This window comes from Python bivittatus, unplaced genomic scaffold (genome assembly GCF_059951505.1).
Source record: "Python bivittatus isolate LINGU-HERP-01145 unplaced genomic scaffold, Pbiv_v1 ctg000340_np1212, whole genome shotgun sequence".
NCBI classification, from domain to species: domain Eukaryota; kingdom Metazoa; phylum Chordata; class Lepidosauria; order Squamata; family Pythonidae; genus Python; species Python bivittatus.
The window spans coordinates 2749220-2768184 of record NW_028277056.1 but is presented as its reverse complement, the minus strand read 5'-3'; the positions used below and the strand labels follow the sequence as shown (position 1 = coordinate 2768184).

Below are 18965 nucleotides of genomic sequence, written 5' to 3'. Positions count from 1 at the left end.
TTAGCCTCCTTTGGATACATGATGTGAAGACCTCGCTCTCTGGAGGAGGCTCTGATGCTGGGGAAGGGAGAAGGAAGGAGAAGAAGAGGACGACCAGCAGCAAGGTGGAGGGACTCAGTTATGGTGGTGATGGGGGCACCGTTGGGAGACTGGAAGGACCAGGTTGGGGACAGATCTATCTGTGTGGTTGCTGGAGTTGATGTTGACTTGGTGGCACATAATCAATCCATGTGAAGACCCAGCTCTCTGGAGAAGCCTCTGATGGTGGGAAAGATGGAAAGAAAGAGAAGAAGAGGAGGACCAGCAGCAAGATGGAAGGACTCAGTCACAGTGGCGATGGGGGCATCGTTGGGAGACCTGAAGGACCAGGTTGGGGACAGATTGTCCTGGAGAAAATCTGTCTACATGGTCTCTTAAGAGTCAACACCAACTTGATGGCACGTAATCAATCAATCAATCAATCAATCAATCAATCAATCAATCAATCAGTGCAAAGACCCAGCGCTCTGGAGAGGGCTCTGACGCTGGGGAAGGGGGAAGGAAAGGAGAAGAGGAGGACCAGCAGCAGGTGGGAGACCTGAAGGGCCAGGCTGGGGCAGACCCTCCCGGGGAAGGTCTGTCCACGCGGCCATTGAGAGACGAAATCGACCCGGCGCCCGTCATCCGCCCACCGACCCTGCCCCCGAGGGCTGAGCGCTCCGGCCCGGGGCTGCCAGGCGCACCTGGCCGGGAGCAGAGCCGCGGCGGGGGGCTTCGGCAGGGCCGGGGCGGGGCCGGGGGCCGCGAGCGCCCCGAAGGCAGACCCGCCGCCGCCGCCGAGGTGCGCGGGACGGGGCGGGGGGCTCCTGCCCGGCAAGGGGCTCCGAGCCACGCGCGCGGCTTAGCGGCCCGGGGCGGCGGGGGCGAGGGGGGAGACGCGCCCCCTTTCCCTCGACCCCGGGACCCGGCGGGGGGAAAAAGCAGGCTGCGGAAGCGCCCCGACTACATTTCCCAGCAGCGCCCGCGGGCCGAGCGGGCGGAGGCGGAGGCGGGCCTTCCCGCGACCCGTGGAGACGGAGGGGCGTGGCCCGCCGGAGGGGGCGGGGCCGGACGGCCGGACGGCGGAGGCTCCGCTAGCCGGGCCCGGGCGCGCGCTGGGGACGCCGGGAGCGCGCGTGCGCCGCCGCCCCCCGAGAGCAGGAGCGGCTGGCGAGGGTGTGTGTGTCAAGGGGCGGGCTCTCTTTGGGATGGGGGGGTCGTGGCTATATCTCTATGTTTACAGAAGGGTGACAGAGGACCCCTTCCCCAATTTTGGCTCTCCCGCCCTCCCCCAGCAATTCCTGTGAGGAGAAGAGGAGATAAACAAACAGCCCGGCTCCCTGGGGGAGACTGACAGGCCCCTCCCCTCCCCTTTTAGGGAGGCCCCTCCCCCTGCCCAGAGCCCCTCGGCCAGGCTGGGGGCGCCGGGAGGAGCAGGCGGGCACGTGACTCCCCCTCCCTCCCGCCCGCCCGCAGGTCGCTGGCCGCAGCTGCACGTGTGGACGGGAGCGCCGCAGCCGCCGGGTCGACGCGGCCCCGCTTGCCCGCCGAGGTCCCGCGGGGCAGCGACATGGGCGACCGCCGGGACGTCGCGGTGGGGGATGTCAACTCCAACCTGCCGGCCGCCTGCAGCACCGGGGACGCGCAGCTGGACCGGGCGGTCGGGCAGTGGCTGACCTGGGACAAGGTGGGTCTGCGCGGGCGGGCCCCGAGGCGCCCTCCGCGGGGGCAGCCTCTGGGCAGCCCGGCTTGCCCGGTGCCCCGCCCCGCCCCGGAGGAAAGGGGGAGGGGGCCGGGGGTCCTGGCGATGCCCACCCCGCCCGGCGCGCGGCCGAGGCTCTGGCCACCTGGCAGAGCCCGGGCTGGGCGGATGTCGGAGGAATGCCCACAACGCCAGCGCTGAGCCAGCCCGCGGAGCAGGTCCCCCCCTTAACAAATGGCATCCCCGGCTTGTTTGTGCCAAAATGGGCTTTCTCCCCCTCCCCCCCCCGTCGCTGCGCCTCGCCCCCGAAAGAGCCCCCGTGCAGTGGGGGGGGCTCCGGCGGGTCCCTTCGAATGACTCCGCTCCTTTGCTCTGCAAAATCCCGGGAGCCGGTCGGCAGCTCCTTTTCCGCTAGCAAATTGCGCGGAAAGGCAACGGCTTTTGTCAGTCGGAAAAGGAGCTGCCCGGGCAGTCTGGTTTGTTTGGGTGGAAGACCGTGGCGCATTTGGAGACCGCTGCTTTCCTCTTCCGTCGGAGCTACCCCAAACCTGCTTTTTATGATTCCAACACCATGTCCCGAAACCGTATTGTTTCATGCAGTGTAACCCTCTTCTTCTTATCAGTAGAGTCATTCCGGAAAATGTCTGAAGGGGATGGCTGCGTTGCAGTTCTCCGCATTAGGAAAACGTATTTTTTTCCAGCAGGGGGACAGCTTATATTTTTCAAAAATTTATTCTGCCTTTGGGGTGCCATGAAATACCGCGAGCTTAAGCTCATGTATCTTAAGCTGCTCACAAGTCTTATGACATCTACCTGGAAGAACAGAAAATATGAATATACATGCAATTCATTTACAGTTAATTGCACACTACAGCTGTGCTTTGTCTTAAAGCTCATTTCCCTCACAAAGACCAACTTGGTCTGCTCTTTTTATTTTTTATTAGTGCAGTATAAAAAAATACTTCCATGATTGTACTGTACAGTAAAAAAACAACAACCCCTACATATATTACAGGAAAACTGAACATAAAGGGAAAGAACAGGAAAAAAGAATAAAATAAGATTCATAAAATATCAATAAGATTAATTCAACATTTACACTTATTAAATCTAGACCATATAGAAACCTAATGTTTCATCTTCCCATTTTTGGAAGACAAAGACATTTTAGAAATTGATAGCCAACACCTTATTTCAGGTTTTCTCCCTTTCACACTGTTTGATGACCTCATAGGAAATCTACTGGTATGGAGAGAAAGGACTGTTATGAAATGGAGCTGTCTAAAAGTCAAGAGTCTGAATTTTGGAAATTAATGGGTGTTATCTGGATAACTGGCAGAGGGAAGATTCTGTGTGGAACAGGGTTTATTGCAAAGTAAAACTAGGAAGCAAATACTAAACAAAATGCCAGGAGCTGGCAATGGACAGTCCATTAGTCTCCCCGCTTATCCCTTGGAATACATTTTAGTGCCATTACTTTTCACCACAATAGCCTATATGGTGTTGGTTTGTTTGATTTTATGCAAAAGGACTGTATGGCTCTACATGCTTAAACGCTGCAGTTACAGGAATTTAGAAGAGACTATTGAATGTAGTGGATAAAAAGATAGCAGCATTCAGTGCTGCTGACTCTTGCAAGTTAGAATGCTTAGAAGACTGGGCTTGTAGGAATCCTTTGCATTCTGTAATAACTAAGGTAATTGCATAAACTGTGTAGCTTCTCAGTGTTAAAAAATGGTCTTACAGGTCACAGAATTGGCTTACATAATTACAAACATTATGAAGTCTGTATGCTGTTGTTTTCATAAGAAAACACTGGTTGGAGATTCAGTTGTCACCGAGGTGGGGCTGCTTGATATCATTCTAATGGGCCCTATATTGGTGTTGGATCTTTTAGAGATTATGGACCCCAAAGGGGGCAGTCAAAATGACTTATTCTCGTGTTCTGGAGCTCTTCAGTTTGTTTCCCCCAAGAACTTCTGAATGCTCTACTTGGGCTGGGAAAGCTATTTTAGGCTGCAGCTGTCTCTAAAATAGGATAGAGCGAATGATTAATAGCGTATGCCACCAGATGCATGGAGGAGAAAGTGAAAGTGACTGGATTTGGATGATGCTGGGAGAAGCAGAGGACTTGCTTTTAATGTGCAGCTAGTCATAGATTCATTTCCTGACTTGGCCAGTTAAAAGAGGGATATCGTAGGCGCTGATGGGGGAACTCCATCCTAGTTAAGTTGAAATACAGTATTGGGCTTCAAGTTATATAACATCAGTTTGGGTTCCCACGTTCCACTGAGCAGTAGGTTTCTGAGCAAACCACAACTGGCTACTCATAGCATGCTAAGCCAAACCCAAACAGCCTACTTTATGGCTTAATGCAGGGTGTGAATCAATCACCATGGCCTACTCCATTAAGATGACCTGGAGCCATGCAAAGTGTGTGTTGCTTCTTCCCCTTAGATGCGAAGGTGGAGGCATTGCACAATGCAGCTTGGACAGAGCGATCCTGATTGCCACTACTGAAAACAGGAAGGGGATTTTTCTCCCCTTGCTCAGGGCTGGAATCATGGGGAGCGCATCCCTGCCCATCCCTAATTCAGGAGCCTGTTGCTGTCAGAAACATCACCTGCAGAGTGGTGGGTGGGCATCTTGGCCAGCCCATCAGACAGACCTGACCCTGCCAGACTCACCGGCCTCATCCTAATCTCTCTCCTGTAGTGGATCTGAAGGTTAAAATTGTGGTTTGATGTTGTTTATGGTTAAATGAGAGTTCCTTTTCCCTGCTTTCCAACCGCAAATAGTTAGCGAATGCAAGAAATTGGAGGTAAGTACCTGGAGATAACACGAGTTCCTATTGGAAGCTTGGATATTTTCAGCCGGGAATTTGACCTTGTTTTGACAAAGCCTGTTCATACTTCTAGCAAGTGGTTCTTGCTTTGCTGTGTTTTGCTTATGGTCAGATTTTCACATGTTGCCTGATTGGTCTCACTTTCTACTGTAACTGCTGGCAAACAAGGTGGAGAGGATGTTTTTCATGTGAAGTTTGGCTTGAGGACTACCAGGGTGGAGATTAACGACAGGCATCATTTCGTCCAGCATTACATGAGCCCCAGTGCATGTGGGGGGAGGCTTCATTCACAGCCTGGTTCAACTGGTCCGTGTTAGTAGGGGTAGGCAGTCGATGGGCATCAGATTTGTGCAAACCAGGTTGAGAAAGCTACCGTCCTAAATATGGATTCACAGTGTTTTCACTTTATTAATATTAATAGAGGCAGCTGTCTGAATAGAAAGATGGTTTTACCTTGTTCAGGGAGAGAAATATAAAAAAGAACTTGTTCAAAATTAGTCTCCTTGAAAAGACCTGAATGAATAGTTGTTAAAGCTCTTTTTCTTGCAATCGAAACTGAAAACATTCCACAGACAAGGCTCTTGGCTGAGGTCTGATTTGAATAAAACACACATTTGCTCAGCGACTTGGGTCTTTAAACTCTGCTGTTGCTATCTCCACCCGTGTGGTGGACAGATGGGTGGCACTCTTGATATTTGCATCAAGGATGTTGCTTGTGCTGTTCTTATAGAGACGTAGAGTAACTCCTTAAACTGCAGTTAATTAAACATCTATTTACCAGGAGAAGGTGCAGAATGTTTCTGATAAACAGAGGTATCAGGTTGATATTAATATGAGGTAAAATCGGGTATCAACCTGATATTAATATTATTAAATTAGTTCTCTTGAAGAATATCTTGATGTATTTCCAGCATACTTAGGGTTGTTTATGGCCCGTTGATTGAAATACAAACCTATAACTGATCTGATACTGTGATCTTATTTGTATTTATTAGGGAGGGAAGCACACGATAAGACCCATTATATATAAGACTATATATGAAGCTGTACAGCAAGCAAAGTCATGCACAGAAAGTGGGGAAGGGGCCAACTGTAGGTAAACCGCAGACTAAGTGGCCTTAGTCTGAACAATTGGGCAGAGAAGTCTGAGCCAATGTCACGGGGCATTCTTTTCACAGGAGCTGGAATTGTGTTGCTGTGTAAACAGATAGTTAGGTTGAATTACCGATTAGAGATTTAGGATCTGCTGAATCTTATCAGAATTGTCTAATGGTAAAAGCTGATCTCTTTGTATTGCTGTTTTCCAGCAGAATCTTGATTGGCTTTTATCTCAAAACTTAGGTTCTATGCCCAGTATGGAAACTTCCCAGCTTACGGAAAACTACAGTTTGCTTCTTTTGGGCCAGCCCTTACATTTTCAGAGATTTTTTTGGAAATGGGAGGAGAGAGTACCATTTTAAAGCACTGTCAGAATGGTGTGTACAGTCCACCTTCCCCTAAATTTGCAGAGGAGAGTGAGAGAGAGGAATTACCTTATGCCATGACCCCACGTACAGGGTTTTACATGATTTCCACATGTGAAATATATAATTGCGGACTGACGTTATAAAGGCCAGTGGTTAGATTAATCTGCGCAAAAGTCTGTCGTCCCAAGTTTCCTGTTTTTTGGCAAGAGGAGTTAAAAACCTTGAAGTGTAGAAGAATATTTCTTACTCTTGGAAAAGTATGTGTAGTGGGGAACGTTGTTCTGGGTTTGAAATCAATCCCACTCTGGATGGCTGCCATCCCAGACAGGAACATGAATCTTGAGTATTTAGATCTGAATATACATTTCCCCATGAATAAAGACTCAGGGATTCATATCCTCTAATTCATTGTTTCTCAACCTTGGCAACTCTAAGATGCGTGGACTTGGGGCTGGCTGGGGAATTCTGGGAGTTGAAGTCCACCCATCTTCGAGTTGCCAAGGTTGAGAAACACGGCTCTAATTTAATGAGAATTTGACTCTGCCTATTATAATGTAAAATGTATTTTGCCTTCCTTTCACTGTTCAAGGCAGCGTAAAGTTCTTGTCACGTGAAACACTTCATTGAAATAAACAGGCTCTGTCTAATTCACGTGCAAATGATCTTCTGAATCACGTTCAGCTCCATCACATTTCATGATCGTTTATAAGGTCAGCCAGATCTGGAGCCCAAATAACTGCAACCATTCTGTTCTTGAAATACGTACTTTTCAGTTTCCACCAACGGATCAATGGCTGGCAATCCCTGGACCCAGCCGCTGGCTGACCTCTTTGTGGTAAATGTCAGGGTTGTTCACTCGCCCCCGAGTCGTTGGTTTCCCTGGCCCTTCTTAAGCACCTGTAAGGAGGCTGGTTTACCCTGCGAGCTGCAGAGAGCAGCTTGTGATCCATACAGGATTTTATTATGCATGCATCTGGTTAAGCAACTGTACATAAATCAAAAGCTGCAGGGTTTATTATGTAGTACAAATTGTGCTCCCATTTTGTGCTGTCAGCCAGCCGTCTTCATGTTTGGCAGAAACATAAAAGCACCAACTGCAGTTTCGTAGATTGTTGGGCTTACAGAGAGAATTTTGCAGAACAAATGATAACCTGTACAAGACTTTCCGAGATCACCTGCATTTAATGATCAGAGTGACTTCATAGGCTGGTGCACAGACCTCTGGAAAGTTAAATTTAATTATGTTAGATTAAAAATTGTTCTTGATTGTTAACATAGGCCCTCGCTGCTTTGTGGGGAATGGTAGACTGTTCTGTTTTGTGATATATTTTGTGCTTCTTTACGCTTGCACAATCTCTGTAAGTATGTCCTGGAATTAAAAACATGCGTTTAAATTATAAGTTTGTGCAATAATGTGAGCCCATGAGGGATGTGTTGGTTTGATGTAGCAGTTAAGGTGCTGGACTGGTAGCCTATGTGTTCTGCAGTACTCTTCCTTAGGCATGAAAGCTGGTTCGGTGACTTTGGGCATGTAACTCTCTCTCCACCCAACCCACCTCATAGGCTGTTGTTGTGTGGAAAATAGGAGGCAAGAGCATTATTGACTTGTACTGTAAAGGTGGAATATACATTTAGTACATAAATAAATGTGTCTGACTGCAGTGGGTTTGTTCAGTGGGTTTGTTTACCACATATGTGGTAAAAGGTTCCCTCAGAATTGGCAAAGAAATGAGAAGCAAAGCAGCTGGTCTAAGAATTTTGTATGAATTGTCCAGGGCTGTAAAATTCCTTGGAGTACCCAAGTTTTGTGCAATATTGCCTTTCCCAGATCATTTCTAGGTCTCTTGGTTATAGCTTTAGGGACTACGTGACTGTACTTTTATAGCAATAGCCTTGTCATCTTCCTTACAACCCTCATATTTTTACCCACATGCAACAGGTTTATCTCCTCCAATGGCTTTTTTTCTGATACTGCATCTTGCCAAATAACTTAGTGCTGCAGAACCATGATAATCATCATCATCATCATCATCATCATCAATAATAATAATAATAATAATAATAATAATAATAATAATAATAATAATTGCAATAATCAAGATTGTCCAAATATACAGCCAAGATAATGTAATGGAGTTTGGACTGGACAAATGTGCCACCCTTACCATCAACGGGAAAATAGTGAAAACTGAAGGAATCAAGATGCCCCATGGAAATTACATCAAGAGTCTGGATGAGGAAGATCACTACAAATACCTGGGCATCCTTCAGGCTGACTATGTCAAGCACACTGAAGTCAAGAAGAAAGTTAGTAGTGAATACATCATGAGAGTGAAGAAGATCTTAAAGTCAAAAGTCAGTGGAGGAAATACCATCAAGACGATTAACACCTGGGCAATTCCAGTCATCAGATATACAGCTGGAATAGTGGACTGGACTCAAGCTGAACTAAAAGCCCTGGATAGGAAGACCAGAAAAATAATCACAATGAATCATGCCCTTCATCCATGCTGAGATGTTCAAAGACTCTACTTATCAAGGAGCATTGGTGGGCATGGAATGTTACAAGAACACCAGGCAGTTGAAGAAGAAGAAAGGGCATTGGAAGAATATCTGAAGGACAGTGAAGAAAATACATTGAAGCTAGTATACCATGAAGGCTTACTGAATACCAAAGAGACCAAACTGGCTTGTAAGAAAAACCAAATGAAGAATAGAAGAGACATGGCAAGGCAAAGTATTACATGGCCAATACACAAAACAACTAGCAGCCAAAGCAGATCACAACAAGACCTGGCAATGGATAAGAGCAGGAAGGTTGAAGAAAGAGGCCGAGGGGCTCATTCTGGCTGCACAAGACCAAGCCTTAAGGACAGATGCATACAAAGCCAGAATTGAGAAGACAGCAACAGACAGCAAATGCCGCCTCTGAAAAGAAGCTGAAGAAACAGTGGACCACCTAGTCAGCTGCTGCAAGAAGATCGCACAGACTGACTGCAAGCAATACCATGACAAAGTAGCAACAATGGTGCGTTGGAATATCTGCAAGAAATACCATTTGCCTGCAAGCAAGAACTGGTGGGACCACAAAACAGACAAAGTCATAGAAAAGGAAGAAGCTCAAGTGCTCTGGGACTTTAGAATTCAAACAGACAAGCACCTGCCACACAACACCCCAGACTTAACAATTGTGGATGAGAAAGACAAAAAAGTTTGAATAGTGGACATTGCAGTACCTGGAGACAGCAGAAGAGAACAGAAGGAACTGGAGAAAATCACACAATATAAAGACCTGCAAATAGAAGTAGAATGACCGTGGCAAAAGAAGGCAAAGATAGTACCAATAGCTATAGGCACCTTGGGTGCCATCCCAAAACATCTGGAACACCCCCTGAAGACCCTCGGCATTGACAGAATCGCCATCAGTACATTGCAAAAGGCAGTGTTACTTGGAACAGCTTCCATCCTGCGACGATGCCTTTAACACCATCAAACAACCACATCCGCCTATCCCAGGTCCTTGGGAAGGACTCAATAGGTGGATAAAAATGCCAAATCCAGTCTGAACATCTGGCTGACTGTGCGACCAGCCATAATAATGCAAGTTGAATAGTGTATGCAGTTCAAGAAAACTTGTATCAAGTACCTTTACTTAAATAATGTAATGTAGTTTGTAACTTTACTAAGTAGAGCTTACGTGAATCAAACATCTGAATTTTGATTCACGGGAAGGAGCGAACTGTGGCAAAGGCTGAGTACCCTCTAGTTTTGTTTGCAGACTGAGATATCCCCTTTGGCCAGTGTGGATTATTTCAATAACATTTTTCTCTGCTTTTCCATTAAAGGAACGTGGGATGGCTATCTTAATCTCTATTTCTTCTGCTTATATTAATGCAAAAGAGAAAGGGATGGGGTCTCTAGGGGTGACAGGAAGCTTGACTAAATCTGAAAGGAGGGTACATGTAGTCCAATATCGGTGATTTGATTTTCTCTTTATGCTTCAAATATCAGCTGGCCTAAAGTGCCATTGATTACAAGGATTCAGGACCAACCACCTTGTATGGGGGAGATGGGCGGCATGCAAATTAATTAATTAATTAATTAAACAAATATTTAGTTGTAAGTTTATTCATGTAAGTCTTCAAGGTGGAAGGAGCCATTGTGGTCTTTGGGTTAATCCTACTCAGGGCAGGAACCCATATTAAAGATTCTCCAATAAATAGGCTGTGCTTGAACTAGCTTAGTGAGCAGGAGCTCACTAACTCTCTGGGAAATTGTTTTAATCATTTACTTGATTGAATCCTGTTACTCTAATCCGCTATTCCACAACCGTCAGCCTGGAGTGATAGGGGATTTTTCTTCATCGTCTTTTCTTTTTCTCAGTGATACCCTTTCTATCCTTGAAGAATGTTATCTGTGCTCCAAGATAAACATGCCAGCTTCTTCACTGCCTTGTCAAATTTCTCTCGGAGTGGTTTGCTGACTTGATTTAATGATAAAATACTTTTAGCTCCCTCTTCAGCTGTAAAGGCTACCCCATCAACTTAGAGATGAATTAAAAAAAATAAAAAATAAAACAAGGTGGTCCCTGTGCTCAGGCTTGAAGTGGGATTTCTTTGTATCGCGTAGAAGAGCTCTAGAGTAACAGCTTTTATTGTGATTGCAGCAGGGAAGAAAATGCCCTTTTATCTGTTAGAGTTAATGCATACATTTCTTTAAGTGTGATTTATTACATTTGTTGACTTGAGTGGCACATACTTTTGGTGGGCTCTTGTTCAACAGTCCTTTGAAGTTGCTTCTAGATGGCAACATCTGAGTGTCACCACTCCAAAGAGGATGTACAACTACTCTGTCTTTTTCTCTTTAATAGGGAATGGTGTGTGGAGAGGAGAGAAATAAGATATACAATTGCAGGAGGGTTTTCAGTAGAAAGCTGTTTTGGTTAGCTACCCTGTAAAATTCTCTGATTGAGACAGGGTGATCGCAGAATGTTTGGAAATATCCTTAACTTATTTCCACAGTTACTTCAGTTTTTCTGTAGTTCCAGAGAAATCTTTCATGGTGTAACCAGCTTCCCTCATTTATGAAATTCTAGAGGAGAGTCAAACATTACCTTCCATTTCTAACCCTCTAGGATTTCTCACTATTCCGTCTTAAATTATATTAAAGACAAAACTATGGAATAATTGCAGTGTCTTTTGATTGATGGCTTTAGGAACTGGTATTTTGGAGGACATCTTAAGCTATTCTTTGGTGTAGGTTAAAACTGGATTTGATTCAGAGAGAGCTCAGCCCTAGAATAGACAAATAGATATAAATGACTGTATCTATGTCTATATAACAGAGTGTTGTTTATCAGTGAATAGCTGTACGTTGCCAACCCACAACTAGTTTTAAGGAGTGAGTCATCCTGATTAGAAGATGTGACTTCTAGGCATTTAAGATGCATTTAATGATGTGTTTGGGATCTTAATCTAGACAATATGGTAGCTTTGCTCCCAATAATTTATTTGGAATTTGTTTTAACAAGATGTAGTTGTGGAGGCTGTCAAAATACTTCTTGAAAACATGCAGCTGGGCAGCGTATTTCGTTGTCCATGTTCTCTGTCTCATAATTGTTATTCTACAGAAAGTACTGAGAATAGAAATTATTCATCAGCTTTAATTGAAAGGAAGTAGACTCTGGATGCTATAATGTGTATAGAAATGTGAGTGTTGACCTCTACAGTCCATGAATCTTCCATATAAATTTGTACAGCTATTTTTATATCACCAGTCATATACCCAAGGCAGCACCAAAATAAAAATAGATGCTAAAAACCACGGTGATAAAAGCAGATAGTCACCTGGATTAAAATTGCACCTGCAGGAAAAAAAAAAGGCAGTCAAATTGGTGCTAAGCAGACCTGTGGGAGGAACATTTTGCAACTGGCCTCCTTTCACTGTGGAGGCCCCATCCCATGACATCCACCTGCCTCACCCCAGGAGCACCCACGAGAAGATCCTGCTCCAGAAATCCAAATAAGCGTGTAGCTATGTAAAAGAGCAAACTGTTGAGGTGTCTTCAATTGGAAAGGCCACATTTCCTGTATTGATTTGGGCCCAGAAATGCAATTGGCACAACACCAGGATAATATAAGGATAATGACCAGGATCATTATATCAGTAGGAGCCATATTTTGCATCAGCTGGATTTTCCAAATCTCGCACAATTCAGCAGTCTAACCTAGAGCTGAGAACTTGCTTGAAGATTTCTCTGTCTTGAAATGGCAAGTAGAATGTGATTGTTCAATCCAGCCCATGGGACCCAGATGGCAGGAGTCTGGGGTGTGTGGCTACAGCTGTTCGGACCCTTGACTCTAGTTCTCCAGCTGAGATAACGTCTGAGGACAAACAGCTAAAGAAAGGACTTCAACAGGGTTGACCATGGAAGCAAACTAGACTATGCTTAATGTATATTTGCCAGTAAAAATGGAGGCATGATTGCATTGATGACAGTGGCTGTAGTATGGAAAGCAACTTCATTTCTGCCCACCTGGTACATTCCAGCAGAGTCGGTGTGCTCCATATCCCCTCTCTTAAATGTTGTCATCTTGCGGGACTGAGGAAGCGTGCCTTCTCTGTCATGGCCCCACCCTCCAGAATAGCATTCCCCCAGAGATAAGGATGGTGCCCTCCCTCCTAGGGTTCTGGGGAGCTCTTAAAAACTGGCTTTGGTCCCAGGCCTGGTGTTAATGTATTATTGTATTTGGGCTTTGTTTGATTCATGTCGCTTTTAAGACTGTTTTAGTCTAGGCTGTCTGTGCGGTTTTATGTTTTATCTGTTTTTATGGATTTTTTTGGGTTTTGTACACCACACAGAGTCCATCGGAGTTGGGCAGCTATAACAAATTTGAATAAATAAATAAATGTGCCTGTGCGGAAGAGTCAATTGAGACAAACCTTGCAGTAACTCCAGAGGTCTTCAGTCAGCCACTGCTGATGCCCAACTAGGGAAGATGGACCTGGGTTGAGTCAGGCCTGGTTCCAATCATTGTTGCAAGCAGTGGAGAGACAACTGAAGCTGGTTTTGGCTTAAGTAGTCTGTTTGCTTGACCCAATGTGGCAGAGTTATGGCTAGAGAGCATCACTGAAGCAATGAGCATGAAACTGAGCAAACTCAGGGAGGCAGTGAAGGACAGGAAGGCCTGGCGTGATATGGTTCATGGGGTCACGAAGAAAAATGTGGCAGAGTTATGAGATGGTTATTTGCAGAATCGTTGTTCCTCTACCAAGGAGCACATGATTTGACCCCAATTTCCTAGCATGTGAAGTCTGATCCTGCTGTACTTGTTTCATTTGTAGAATCCTAAAACCAAAGAGCAGATTGAAAGTCTGTTACGAAACGGGAGGAATAAGGAGCTACGGGATCGTCTGTGCCGCAGACTGACGTTTGGGACCGCCGGTCTGCGCTCTGCCATGGGGGCTGGCTTTTGCTACATCAACGATCTTACTGTGATCCAGTCGACACAGGTGAGTTTCGGGGCCATTGTGAAGGCCAAAAGCGGGGCCCCTCCTTCCCCTCCCACATACAACGTCAAATGCATTGTCGGTGCCCCACAGGGTGCGAAAGCCATAACCTGAATTGGAAAAGCAAACGAAAAATCATTGTTTACTACCACCTGTGCATCTGACACATCCTTTGCTCATCTAAAGAGTTTGCGCCACACTGTTCAACTGACAAGGCTCCTAAGCAGCTGACCCAAGCAAGTCAAGCTGTCTCTTCGCTGCTGGCAGGTTTCCGTTTTGCAGTGCAATGCACTGTAGACACGGCCAAAAAGGGGGAAATGGAAGTGGGGGGGGGAGTAGAGGCAAAGATAAATGGGGAAGCCGCATATGGTGGTTTCTGCTGACTGCTTTACATTGGGTGACAGGCAGGCTTCCAACAGGGTAGGAGAAGAATCAGGAATTTATGGCACCGACTGAGAGAAGGTTATCTGGAGCAGGACTTGAAGAAAGCAGGAGCTGGCATCGCATTGGAAATTTTGGCATTGTGGAGAATGTAAACAACTCTTTTTCCTGTTGACTAGGCACGGAGCATTCAAGGAAACAGATTTGCCCAGTCTTGTTGAATAACTGCGAGAGCAAATGTTTGGGGTCACTTGTGAACTTGGCTTAACCCCCCTTACAGGGTAAAACAATGAGGTGGAGCAGTGCTTGCTATTCTGAGCTTCCTGGAGGAATATCAAAATACAGGGGATTTGTTCTTCCGCAGCCTGCCAGAATAACAAGTGTTTTTTTCTGAAAGATTTAAGTGGAATGGACCCTGAGGAAATGCATTTAGAAATGAGCCAAATTACAGCCTTGTCGGTGTGGCCCTGTTAAGGAACAAAGATGCTCACTGCGTGAAGCACTACTTCAGGCCCTTCCAACCAAGGGAACATCCCTTTTTTCTCCTGGTTTACGTGGGTAAAGGTGAAATTCCAGGGGGGCTGTAGCAGTGATCCAACGTGGCCCATGTATGCACTGAGACTGTTTCATTCTCCTCTTTCTCTAAATGGTCCGAGTGTGCGTGGTTAACTTACTAAAAACTTCCAGTTACGAATATTTGAAGCATGAAGAAGTGTGTGTTTGTGTGTGTGCGCGAGGACTGAAAAGTAGGTGAAATGTCTCTGAGTAGGGCTTGCTGTGCAGAAGTATAAACAGCCTGAAGAATGGGGCTGGTCCACAGATCTTGGATCACTAAGGAAGTATGTGGATCTATGGGCTTCCTTTTCTTGACTCGGAGCTGTTCATGCGCCGACAGCCTGCCTGGCACGTGCTGACTTTGTGTTTTGGTCTGCTGGGAAGAATGTGGAACTTGGGACTGGATGATAAGTCACCATAATAAGCATTTCTGGCAGAAAGTTCAGGTTCAGACATCAGGAAGTCTCTGTGGCTCGGCTCTGTTTTGTTGATCACATGCTGTACTGCTGGATGTTCGCTTCAGGAGCTGGTTTTGGGTAGCCGTTCTCTGCAGTCACTATTCTTTTGATCTAGGAGAATCGTTGTGGTTATTTGGTTGTGAAATAATCCTCTTTATATGTCCCCACGTTAGGGTGAGAAAGGGTTTGGAGAGCCGCCAGCTACAGGACTGGCTTTAGTCAGTTCAGCCCACCTCCCTCCCTCTCTCTTGCTGTAACTAGAAGAGAGAAACTGTGCTAATCTAACCTTGCCACCTCCAGTAGCTACAGTGGGCAGTTGTGGAAGTCTGCTCACCAGTCCACTACCCCGGTGCAACAGAGGGCACCAAGGCATGCCACTTGTGTAAAGGGCTCGGCCTTTGACCGCCTGGTGAACAAAGTCAAAGTTGCTTTTAGACGGACATGCCGCGCATGTTGTCAAAGGCCCCTCTGTGTGTTTGTGAAGCAGCTTTGTTCTACTCACTCCAGGCCCTTGGAACAGAAGGAAGGCAGTATTCCTACTCCCTCAGTCAGGCTCGAGGAGCTGAGCTGGACCATTTCTTTCTATAACAGAAGCCTTGCCTATCACAGCTCAGATTTGTGAAAATAACAGGGTTTTTTTTGTTTTGTTTCTTTAACTGCAGTCAGCTTACCTCTACCTAAGGTACAGCTTGTTTTTGTCAGCGTAAGGAACTGAAGCTGCACAAGAGACTAGAATAATGCTTATGTCTCTGTAAAGGTTCAGTCCTTACCACAGCATGTCCTTGCCATGTAGAACATCTTAAGATTATAATGTTATGAAGTCATATCTCAGCTTAAATAAACCATGGTAGGTTTGAGTGTTTGGCTCATGTGATTTGTCCTCATACCCACCCACCCTCCCTCCCTCCCTCCCTCCCTCCCTCCCTCCCTCCCTTCCTTCCTTCCTTCCTTCCTTCCTTCCTTCCTTCCTTCCATTTCCATTCCCTCCCTCCCTCCCTCCCTCCCTCCCTCCCTCCTTCCTTCCTTCCTTCCTTCCTTCCTTCCTTCCTTCCTTCCTTCCTTTTCTCTGTGCTGTGACAAAAAAAAGTTTTGCTTATCCAGAATACTGTGGCTATCAAATTTAAAGCAAGCTAGGATTTTAACTGGCATCTGACTGGATTTGAACATGGTAATGACCCAAACACAAAAGGATAATGAATGGATAATGAATGGGAAGCTGTTTGGCATGGTTGTAGTGAGCTGAAGTGTGAGGAAGGAAGAGGCTGTTGATATACTGATCAAGTTAACTTAAATAGAGTTATCTGAACTGGTCCACTGTGTTTAGAATGAATGGCGCGTGTTTTGGAAATCTTGATTGTGTGGGAATATAATAAACCATTATACAAAGGAGAAATGATTTACTGCTCAGCAAATATTGCTCATTGTGAAGTTTGTCTTAGCGGTCATCTCCACCTGCTGGGCCTTGGCGGAGGTGACCCAGAGTATTTCTTTTTGTTTTTCTTGCAAAATTATCCAGTGATCAGTGTCGGATTCAGATTGTAGCTGACCCAAGAGCTTCACTGTAGGAGACACTGAGCTACGTCAGACATGTAAATAAGAACTATTCCTTGTCATTTAAAAGAAAAACGCTTTGGGTTTTAATTGTGTATGCCACCCAGAGTGGCATGTGTGAGATGGCGGCTATATAAATTTGATAAATAAATGAATAATGGTTAAAAAAAAAATCTAACCCACATCTACAGTAGTTATTTCCTTTCTCCAAGACTGGCGTAGAAAGATTCCCACAACCCAGTCCTTCTGGGATACAAGGTGATAGAGCAAGGGCAGACCCCTCCTTCCATCCATCACTCCCCCTCTGGCTGAGGAGCTTAGGGGTGGAGGAATCAATATGTCTTTTTAACCCACTGATTCATCTACAGAGAAGGATTTGGATCCATTGCATTTCCTTTTTTGAAAAAAAAAATCTGAATTCTAAAATAATAATTTGGTTAAGTATTATGCATGGAAACATGTGAGGCCTGTAATTTATACCTATTGCCAGATTGAACTGCCACTTACTTTACCGAATCCGAGAGTGAGGCCCTCTGGTCTAAGCAATAGATCGTGATCTCAATAAACCTGACCTTCCATTAAGTTTCCTGCCCAGGCAAATGACATTCTCCCTCTCTCCTACTTTACTGCAGGGGATGTACAAATACCTCGAGCAACGTTTTTCCGACTTCAAGCAACGTGGTTTTGTGGTAGGGTATGACACGCGAGGGCAGGTGACCAGCATGTGCAGCAGCTTCAGGTATGGGCTTGGTCCAGATTTAAAAGTCTGGAAGTAAAGGATGCCTCAGTTTCTCTTGTGGAGGCCAGCATTAATAGTTTGAAGAGGAGAGCGAATCTGGAAAAAGAAACTACTTTATCTGCAAATAAGCAGCTGTAATAACAGTTTGCCTAATGCTTTGCTATAGGCCTGACTGGATGCAGATCTCCCTTCTCTCTCAAGGGGCCAGAGAAATTTGGATAGTTTCAGGTGCAGTGGAATAGAAGCTCTAGATCTGATTGCCTAGTTCTTTTTGCAAACATTTAAGCAGAATTTAATAATAAATATTAGCCTTTCACCATGTGGCACAGGTATCCTACATTTTCATGCATAATTTGCTCTCGATCCTATTGAATTCGTCTGGAATCCAACAGATGTATGGTACAGAGGTCCTCCTCAAGTCTCAAGGGTGCTTTTTATAAATCACTTTGTAATACAGAAAAGCATTTTAGTTCTGGCATGAAGCTGATTCCAAATAGAAGTTTTGACAACATGCACGTGTTTCTGTGGTTTCTATATGCATCAGCACTTTAGGATTCCAGGAACAAACATGCTCCTTGGTCAACACTCTGTAGTAATTTATACTGCTGAGAAAGATGTTTGTTTGGTTTTTTTTGTGCCCTCAAGTCAGTTTTTAACTCCTGGCAAGTGCCTGGACTAGTCCCTGCAGTTTCCATGACAAGATTTCAGAAGTGGCTTGCCCTTGCCTCCTTCCTAGGGCCGAGAGAGATGGACTGGCCCAAGGCCGTCCAGCTGGCTTCGTGCCTAAGGTGGGCCTAGAACTTATCGTCTCCCAGTTTCTAGCCTGATGCCTTAACCACTACACCAAACTGGCTCTGGTGGCAAAATTAGAGTGCAGAAAAACACAGTGCAGTATAAAACAAATCTCTGAGCTGCTTTGCATCTCATACGATAGCATGTTCTCAATCTTGCCTGTGGCTGAATTTTTTAAAACTGTTTATGAGAAGTTATTTATTTCCAATATTTTAATTTTTCGAAATTCTTGTTTTCCACAGACTTGCCAGACTCACAGCAGCAGTCCTGCTTGCAAAGGGTGTTCCTGTTTACTTGTTCTCAAGATATGTCCCCACGCCTTTTGTGGTAAGTGGCTATTTTTTTCATTATGACTTTGCTTAAGGGAGTGTGTTCTCAACTGGATTTGTACTTCCACTGTGAAATACTCTTGAATTTGATGGCACTCTGGTTTGAGTCAAGCCGGCCATCTCAACCACTATACCTTGAAATGAAACAGGGTTAGCGCTGGGGGCTTGGTGCTTTCTGTGTCAACTGAATACTTCCTTTATTCTAGGAGCATAAGATCTGTTCATCAATCCTTGAAATTGCAATAATAACGGTGGAAGAAATCCCCAGGTTTAGAATGTCCAGTTTAAGTAAGACCCATAGTTAAGAATGGAGTCTATTGCAGCAAAACCCGAGTTAAATACACAATGGTTCAAGTTCATTATGCAATACTACTTATACAGTATTATATAATAATACTGTTCCGGCTTACATACAAGTTCAACTTAAGAACAGATCTTGGGAACGGAACTCGTTCTTAAACTGGGGACTACCTGTATATCTGGTCATTTCCACTTTCTTCTCCATCCTGTGTTTCACGGTTAAGTACTGTTTTTTGAAGCAAACAAATTCCAAAGTTGTGAAAATTCAAATGCTAAACTGTAATTCCAAGAGTCATCTACCAGCTCAGTGTGCAGTTGCT

General features: G+C 45.3%; 1 protein-coding gene across 1 annotated transcript in view; it reads left to right on the top strand.

Annotated features, from left to right (window-relative positions):
* Positions 1–1052: 1052 nt before the first annotated feature.
* The window catches only part of PGM2L1 (phosphoglucomutase 2 like 1), a 31380-nt gene continuing 13467 nt past the window's right edge, over positions 1053–18965 (top strand). The window contains exons 1-5 of the mRNA XM_088140414.1: positions 1053–1194; positions 1495–1705; positions 13376–13543; positions 17118–17224; positions 18259–18343. Coding sequence (XP_087996540.1) covers positions 1589–1705; positions 13376–13543; positions 17118–17224; positions 18259–18343 — 477 coding nt within the window. The 5' untranslated portion in view covers positions 1053–1194; positions 1495–1588. The remainder of the gene's footprint in view (positions 1195–1494; positions 1706–13375; positions 13544–17117; positions 17225–18258; positions 18344–18965) is intronic.